The 9,259-nt window shown below is 37.5% G+C and overlaps 1 protein-coding gene across 1 annotated transcript; it reads right to left on the reverse strand.

Annotated features, from left to right (window-relative positions):
• Window positions 1-87: 87 nt before the first annotated feature.
• Window positions 88-8,216, reverse strand: LOC130177206 (pyridoxal kinase-like). Its single transcript, XM_056388698.1, has 11 exons — window positions 7,961-8,216; window positions 5,988-6,042; window positions 3,695-3,799; window positions 3,266-3,349; window positions 3,123-3,157; window positions 2,847-2,932; window positions 2,646-2,691; window positions 2,435-2,546; window positions 2,101-2,237; window positions 1,917-1,983; window positions 88-1,566 (listed from the first exon to the last, which is right to left on the reverse strand). The coding sequence occupies exons 1-11, from the start codon at window positions 8,039-8,041 to the stop codon at window positions 1,445-1,447; spliced, it is 930 nt and encodes a 309-aa protein (XP_056244673.1). The 5' UTR covers window positions 8,042-8,216; the 3' UTR covers window positions 88-1,444.
• Window positions 8,217-9,259: the final 1,043 nt, after the last annotated feature.

The following is a 9,259-nucleotide window of genomic DNA, read 5'->3' on the forward strand; positions in this document are numbered from 1 at the left end:
GTAAAAAGAAATACCATACCGTTGAGAGACTCATCCCGAAACCTAACAATTATTAAACAATAAGATAACGTCAAAACACAGTCTCAGTAAAAGGTTAATTATTTATTATTTCTGTTATTATAATGATCTGTATTATAGCAGCAGATCAAGGTTTGGCACTTGACTTTCTAACATTATTTGTGAGGATCAACTATTACATTGGTACACACAAAACATTCACAACCAATGTTTTTTCTTCCTTATCCTGTTAAGGCTATTATACAGCATGGTCTCTCATAATCCACTCTTTTCTTGAGATATGACAACAGTCAAAAATGAAAACAATGATTATTAGTAAATATATTAAAGATTATCTGTGCAAATACCTCAATTTGGGGTTTAAGACATGGATCTAACACATTACATATCTGCTAATTCAAGAAAACATTGCATAATTAAAAAAGGAGGTGAAAAACATCGTTCAAAAATTTGTTTAAAAGAACAATTTGAGACATCACCTATTATGATTATCAGTAAAGTTACATTTTCTCTAAAATAAAACAAAGTAAAATAAACTGGGTTAATGAAACTCTTCTACATACTAATTGCATAACATGGGAATTAACAATACATATCTCAGCACTTATAATGCATCCAATCTGAATATATATGGTTGCTTACTTTTACTTAAAGTGCATGATAGAGCACACAATTGCAATATAAGCACACTGCATGCATTCATATCCTCACATTATAATGATTTCAGAAAAGTCACTGCAATAAAATGCTCTGTGAATCTGACATCCTTGTTATGAAATTATATATATATATATATATATATATATATATATATATATATATATACACACACATATATATATGCTTTTGCATTATGTGCTACTTCTGGCCTAACGCATTATGTTTTTGATAATATATGTTATCTAGGTATAATGTATGTTGATGTGCTTATAATGCCTCGTGAGCAACACACTACACTTTAAGTACATGTGACAAGGGCTGGCTTACTATCATAGCCAAAACAAGTAGAGGCATGGTCATGCATGCATCACTAGTTTTGTGTATTTTTTACTCATTTTAACCGAGATTAAATGTTTTATATTAAGAAATAATTTTCACCATTGTAACTATGATTCAAGTACACTTATGCTATCTTTGTTGGCTAATGTCCTTTTTTCTTTTGAAGGGCAGATGATGTCTACAGAGGCCATAGTACCGACACATGGCAGTGATTCTAGTGTGTTTGTGAACAGAATGTACATACAACAAATCCTGCTGACCCCTCTCATGAAAACATAGTTTCTGTAAGGTAAAGTAATTCTGTAAGGCAGAGACATGTGACAGTCTTTGATGTGAAAATCCTACATGGAGCTGGCGGACCGCCCAGATTTGAAAACTGATTTGTACCAGCACGATGTGAATGTTCACGGAAACACTGCTTTCAGTGTTAAGACTTTTGTAAAAGCTTAGCTTCCACAACAATGGCAGGATTCTCAATGTCGGCTTTGCTCTGAACCATCCTCAGCTCCAGTTGTGCAGGACTGGGCCTTTTCCCGGGGCCAGCCATCTCTGAAAGAAAGAAGAGTGGGACTCTCTGGCTTACTGGTCAACCTAGCATTCAAAGGATAAGTCTGCCCTCATTGAATGCTAAGATACTTAATCATCTTGTGGATTCTTACATGCAGTTAGAAGAAAAAACAGTTATGACATTGCTCATTTGCTTCCTTCAAAATGTAATTTACTTGTACCAAATCTGAGATCGCAAACAGTGTAGTCTATCATAATCAACTCAGATGTGTGTCTTGACCATCATTTCTTTCATATAATACTGGTGGCCACTACATAATGTACACTAGTAACCGGCATATTACTACTGGTTGTGTTAATTATGATAATGAAATAAAGCTAGAGAAATTTACCATGGGCATAAGAAATGGTCCTCTTAATGACGTGGTGCATCACTGACACAGTCTTTTCACAGGCAGCCTGTCATAAACAAAAGGGAGACTAGGTTACATTGAGCTGGCATTTATTCATTACAGTGTAGCAAGACTGATTTGACTCCTTCAGCTTTTTGATTGAAAAGAAAAATGTGTAGCTGACCTTCAGGTCCTTGGGGTGATGGTGAGTCCAGGCTAGCAACATGGCAGCAAACAGGTCTCCGGTCCCCACAAATACTGCATCAACTTTGGGGATGTCCATGCAGATTTTCTGATTGGTGTTGGTCCCATCTGGTTTCACTACAGTGATGGCAGGGCAGGGACAATAGATATCAATGCAGTGAGTGATATGTTTATGTACATTTCTATTAATTACAATACCATAGTTTTTTCCTGTTAACCCAAAGACTGGCATCCAGTATGCACACAAATGTTCTCCCCCAAGAAATTAAAAGTCCAAATCCATTTGCTATAAATCCCAAATGTCTTTACTTTACCTATTTTTTGACTCCCAAGGGCCACCAGGAACTGGTCCCCATGTTTCGAGGGTAGGTCTGTACTAGTGAGGACCACGGTCTCTGGACCCATTCTATGAAGCAAGTCCATCACCTGGAGAATACACAGGGACCCATTTCCTCAAGATTTGTACTCCCTGGTGTCACACACTATATACAAATACAGCAGAACTGGAAATGATATGATACTCACTTCAACAGCATCATCCTCTGTGTTAATTTTCCTCCCAGTCAATAACCTGTGGAAAAACACACAGTATTTACAGATGTACCAGTGACAGCTATCTAATAATGCCAGATTAGCACATACCTTAATTCCCTTCCACAGACTAAACCTCTATTACGTTGATTATTCTTTACTTTCTTTAATGGTGATGATTACAGGTTCACTCACTCTGCTTCAAACTGGTTGGGGGTGAGGATGTCGGCCAAAGGCACTACTTTGTCCTTGTAGACTGGCAGCAGGTTCTCTGGGACGTACTGGAACAGGCAGCAAATACAGCATTTTTTAAATCTCATTACTAGGAACAGCTATTCATGTACATTTAAGTGCTCTGAACGTTTTTTGAATGGTATGCATCACAAAAACAAAAATAACCCAGTGTTATTAAGCCTTAATAATTGTATGGTGTGGAAGCAGAACAAGGGGAATTCACTGTAGAATGTTTACCATTGCACCTTGGTCTCCCATAACAGGATCACAAACTGTCGAGAAGAAAACTCAAATTAACTAGATCAATTAAATCAAAAAGGTACATTTAGTAAAATAACATTCATATCCTTTTAAAATGAAATACCCAATCTTACACTCACCATATACCAGGCTGGGATTGGCTTTCTTTAGCTCCTGAATAATATCAACCACCATCTCCAGGAAGGACATGTCCCTGCTGTATCCTTGGGGAAGAATGTGTAACAATAATAAAATCACCGCAGTAAAACATAACGTCTCTCTAACTGACCTTACGATACATTACTGCACTTAATGCATTTCTTAGAACATATTACAATGTCATCACTGTTGTCATGAAACAAAATCCAGTAAGTTGCACTGGTAAAGTGATGCTTTTAATTCCCGTCTATTCAGGCTGCTGTTGGACGAATTTAGTATCTCCTCTAATACAGTGCAAAACCAAGTGGTCATAAAATGTCACTGCTCATGATTGATGTCATCACATTTGAGCATCCTCATCCTCCACATTTCTTTATTCTAGTCTACAAGGTCTCACTCCTTTGACTCACCTGTGAGGATGTAGTCATAGTGGTTCACCTTATTGAGCTTGATGCCCTCATATAGCACGTTCAGCTCCTCTGCAGTCAATACTTGTCCCTTCCAGTGGCTGTAGCCTAGGATTTAAGAGACACATTAGGCCACAGGACATTTTGAAGTTCTTAATGCTGCTTTCATTAACGACACAAATAAAGACACAAAAAGCTGAAAATGTGAAAAAATGTCAACCAAAAAGTTCTGGTGTCACATTCTGATGTGATGGTGACAAATGTAGATTTAAAGTTTCAGAAGAGTTAAAAACATTTTTTAACTTGGAACACAAAAATCAAGATGTTCACAGACTTTGAGGATAACACAAACCTTTTGTACTAGTTAAAGCAATAATCACACTGCTACATAGTACTAGCCCAGCTGTGTTTAAATCTAATAAGAAGACATTCCCCTCCTTGCTCTATCTTTCCATCCCCCCTCTCCCTCTGTGGAGGTCCTTCTCCTCTGTGTGGTGTCCAGGGCCAAACGGGGCCTCCACACTGACTGAATGGGATGCTTGTATACTGGCTGCCAGCTTCCCCCTTCTTTGTCCCCTTTTCACCATTAACCTAGAATGAAACCTCAAGCTGTTCCTACTGCTAGAGAAACTGAGATCACCCGAGGCCAGAACTAACCCTGAGCCAGTGAGAATACCTCATGCAGTGAGACTTAACAGCAAGCTCACAGCAAAGTAGAGGCACGTACTGTGGTTAATGGGGGAAGTATATATTAATGCCTCCACTGAAACATTTCTGAATATTAAATATTGTTGACACATACTGAAGTAGGATCACAGTTTACACATTTGTGTAATTTTGTCCAAACGCTTAAAACTGGACCGTTTACTTGAAGAGCGGATGCTTATGTTGATTCAAATGTTTTCTGTGCAAATGTCTCCTGCCCCTGTGGTGAAAACACATTCTTCACATACTTTGGTACATGAACCCTGATAATAATCCCATCATCTCTGCTGGTTGAACCAACAAGTTTCAACTTAAGAAATCAAGTTCCATGTTCTTTCTTTCTATAACACAGTATATCTGTGGAATGAAGATAGAATTGCTGAATTAATACATTTAAAAAGGAGAACTAACAGGCCTGGCTTTCACCAAACTCTACATGTGATCAAAGGATTTTGCATCATTAACAGAAACTACTTTTCGCCCACTCTAATGTCACAATTTTCTTCTGAAACCTCTTTGCATGTTCATACTTGGTGATGAACGAGTGACTAATACAAGATGTTTTGACAATCAAGACTGGTTTTCCAAGCCCAGACCACCATACTAATACAATTCAGTATATGATAATATCCTTAGTGCACTGTTGTGTAATGCTGTATATTAAATATCTAAATTGTAATGTTTTTACTGCATTTACATTTTAAATCTCCTTCAAGGCTGTTTAATGGTCTTACATTAAACTTTTCAATTATCTAAATATCATACCTTTAAATAATTAAAATGTTTTAAATCAGTGTGAAATCCAGTTATGCGTTTGTTTTGAACTTTGCATTAGCTGTCCTTAAATTGTTAGAACTAAACAAAATACGCAGGTAAATGATTTAAAACATATGTAATAAACACAGGAATACAGATATAAAAGAATACAGAATATAGAATATAGTATCTATAATACACGACATACTTCAGTGGATGTCCTCAGTTTAAGTTTGGACTTAACTGTCCAAGTTGTTCCTAGAAAACATTAAACACAGAACCCGATTCCCCTTCTCTAAACCAGACTGATGACCATAGTGACAGTATTTGCATGCTTTAGTCAGATAAAGCATGCAAAGCTCATCGTTTTTAAACTAACAAGACAAAGTACAAAGACAGTGATTAACTCTACACATCACACCTTTGCCCCTGCACCTAAGCCACCTCATTAAAGGTACACAAAGTCTTCCTGTAAACAGACAGTTTTGTTTGCATTCACTGTTTCCCACTCAAGCAAGTTGTGTGTCTCCTTAAAGCCTATCGTTGTGTATCTATTAAAAATAATTGTCTAAGCAGCTTTTCAGAATGTTTACAAAGCTGCATTGGTTGTACGGGCTAATAGTATTTTTCTTTTTCTTTTTTACTTATTGATGCTTTCCTGTCCAACAGCCGCAAATTTTTGGTACTGCGTTTAAGTGACACAGCGGTTGTCTAACTATTTATTTGGTAGATCTGACCAGACTTTCAGGAGTGGTGGAAATCTACTTTGTGAAACTAAATAAAAAAAGACTACATTTTTTCCTCACACAGGGAAGTTTAAAATCATTCAGCCAACCTGTGTGATTGGAGAACTGGACAGAGTTGATAGAGTCCACTTCAAAGCCCAGCACCTGAGAAAAGAGCAACGAAGCAGCTGTTAAATCACAGCAGTGACGTCAGCACAAGACCGAGTCCAAATGAGTTTCTGATTTTCATTGTACAGTGGGAACATCATGGTGAATTACTGAGACAGCTGTTTCATCCTGTGTCAGTTTCGGTTCTTTTTAATCTTACACTTGCCAAGCACTTTATAAGGAACACCATACTAATAATGGGTAGGGCCTCCCTTTGCTTTCAAACCAGCCTCAGTTCTTTGTGGAATGGTTTCGAAACAATGTAGGAAACTTTGCTTTGAGATTGGTCTATGCTGACATGACTATTAATTTGCCTGTTGCACATTCATGCTGCCAATCCCATGTTCTACCACATCCCAAAGGTGTTCTGGGGGAGACCGCTGAACTCACCGTCATGTTCATGAAACCAGTCTGAGACGACTTTTGCTTTGTCATTATCATTCTGGAAGTAGCTACTACAAGATGATAAACTTTGGCCATAAAAGGATAAACATAGTGTGCAACAATACTCAGATAGACTGTGGCATTCAAAGCATGATTGATTAGTATTACGGAGCCCAAAGTGTGCAAAGAAAACATTCCCCACACCATTACATTACCACAACCAGCCTGGACTGTTGACACCAAGCAGGTTGGGTCCATGGAACATGCTGCTCATGGCAAATTCTGACCCCATCTTCTGAATCCTGAGTCATCAGACCAGACTTTGTTTTTTCAGACTTCAACAGCCCAGTTTCAGTGAGCCTATTTCCCTGCAGCCTCATATTTCTGTTCTTGGCAGACAGGAGTGGAAATTGACGTGATCTTTTGCTGTTGTATCTCAGCCACTTCAAGGTTCAATGTGTTGTTCATTCTGAGATGCTTTTCTGTTTATTACAGTTATTATTACAGTGGTTATCTGAGCAACAGTTGCCTTTCTATCACCTTCAACCACTCCAACCACGTTTCTGTCTGCAGAAATTATGATCACTGGATGTTTTATGTTTTTCTCACTATTCTGAGAGAAGACTGCTGTGTGTGAAAATCCCAGGAGACCACAACTCTGGCACCTGCAATCATGCCACAGTCAAAGCCACTGAGGTCACTGAGTCCATTCTGACGTGTAATGTGAACATTAACCGAAACTCCTGACCTGTATCCGTATGATTTATGAACTGCACTGCTGTCCCGTGGCTGTCTGCTTGTATAATTCCATGAATAAGCAGGTGTACAGGTGTTCCTGATAAAGTGCTTAGTGAGTGCATAATAGTTTCTGAATGCTTTCTCCTGCACAGTTATAAAACCTGTAGGATAAGAACCATACAACAGATTCAGCTTTCATTGTTGTCTCTGCATGGACATGCCACGCAAATCCATCACACAAAGTAATAATGACATATAACTTGAATGCAAATACATACACACAAGATGTTCACAGTTATGGATTTACAAACTCATGCAAATTCTAAGTTGCAAAAATTTGATTAATATGGAAATGAAAAGAAACTAATTGCTGTTTCAAGTGGCAAATTAGATGCAAAAATCTTGAAGACTCCATTGGGCTTTTGAAAATTGCCAGCTATAACTGAAACTACACGACTGGAAACCTTTACATACTCTACACTTTCCTCTGATAAATTAAAGTCAGCACAACAAGCAACGACACTTCATCAAAACCTACAACCTTTAAAACAGGTTTTCACTGTTTGCAACCTGTAGATAAAAACTAAAAATTAGAAAGCGGCCTATGATTTTTCAGGAGGATAGGAAAGGTTGCTCGATATTACATTATAATAAATTAAAGAATCCTCTCGCAAATGAGGAAGTCGAACTTATTCTCCATGTTGTTTTCTTTACCAGCTCTTTATTCTGCTTTTCTCTTTGCTGATACGCAGCCACTATACTCAGCCACCTGAAGGTAATATCCAGTTCTTACCTGCAGCGGGAATGTTGCCGACTTGTTCCCAACGTATCCCCTGACAACATGACTCTGAATGGACAACACACGACACTCCATTACCGCAGCTGCACTAACGGAGTTTAAAAACACCAGACACAGAGAGGAGACGTGATAAATCCTAACTACAGCATGAAAACGTGCACAGGATATGACACGCTGAAACTTATCATGTGACGAACAACTCCAACATTGAAGGGCAGAAGCGGTGCTGCTGCTGGTGACATTTACAGTTTTCCTCAGGCAGCTATAAGGACACCTAAACGGGTGCATTCACAGGTTCACCATAAACGTGGGAGACGCCAATATCTTACAAGACTATATGAATGACTTAATTAAATAATACATTTTTAAATGAATTAGCTTAATTTCAACTTATTTTAAAGAAAATAATTGTCTTGTTAAGTTGAATGTACTTTCTGTCCTCAAGAATATGGAAAGTGCGGCTCATACATGGGATGCATGTAGGCTACAAAACAGTGATTAAATGATGATTAAATTATTTTATATGTGCTATGCCAATTATTAACTGTATCAAGACACCACAAATAAATATTTACCTTATCCAGAATACCGCACATACATTTTCAGACAATATCCTACTTCAAAGACTCAAAAAATAACAAAATCAAACACAAAATTTTTACAGATTTGTTACAACAAAATTCATAAATCAACAACAAAATAAACAGCTAAGATTAGAAAGCACAAATAGAACATGCACCTCTGCCATGGCTGCACACTGCTCTAAATTTGTTAGTTTGACAGCAACAACAACAACAACAACAGTAGCCTAGTAGTGGACACGTACAAGAACATGGCAATGATTTGAAATGAAATGTTGTTTTCCAGTCCGTCTAATAAGATTCAGCCACATTTGACTTTTTCATGTGTTACTGTTTTACAAGAGTGATTCACATTAGATGTAAATATAATCTGTTTGAAATTGACCAGTTTATTATCAAAGTTAAAACACATCTCCTCAAACTGATTTAAATTGTGTATTCATTAATGCATGTAAACAAATGTAAATCACTGTAGACATGGCTTATTTGCTCATCAATGACCCCTGACCATTGATCATATTCAGATTGCTGAATAACCCCCAAAAAATTCTGATCCAAATTTATTTACTTATTTTGATTACCAACAGAAGGCACAAAACAACAGAGATTTGCTCTGTACCTGAATAAGTTAGAAAAATTAACAAACAAATATACAAACAAACAAAACTGTTGGCTGAAAAAGTATAACAGAGTGTAAAGCACAAGCACAGTG

This window comes from Seriola aureovittata, chromosome 11 (genome assembly GCF_021018895.1).
Source record: "Seriola aureovittata isolate HTS-2021-v1 ecotype China chromosome 11, ASM2101889v1, whole genome shotgun sequence".
NCBI classification, from domain to species: domain Eukaryota; kingdom Metazoa; phylum Chordata; class Actinopteri; order Carangiformes; family Carangidae; genus Seriola; species Seriola aureovittata.

What these genes read in the sequence shown, in the direction of transcription:
- LOC130177206 (XM_056388698.1), bottom strand. Translation starts at nt 8,041, where the DNA reads ATGGAGTGTCGTGTGTTGTCCATTCAGAGTCATGTTGTCAGGGGATAC. An exon ending in CGGCAACATTCCCGCTGCAG is followed by an intron (nt 6,043 to 7,960) that starts GTAAGAACTGGA and finishes CTCTTTTCTCAG; the next exon opens with GTGCTGGGCTTTGAAGTGGA. An exon ending in TGGGAGACCAAGGTGCAATG is followed by an intron (nt 2,933 to 3,122) that starts GTAAACATTCTA and finishes TGCCTGTTCCAG; the next exon opens with TACGTCCCAGAGAACCTGCT.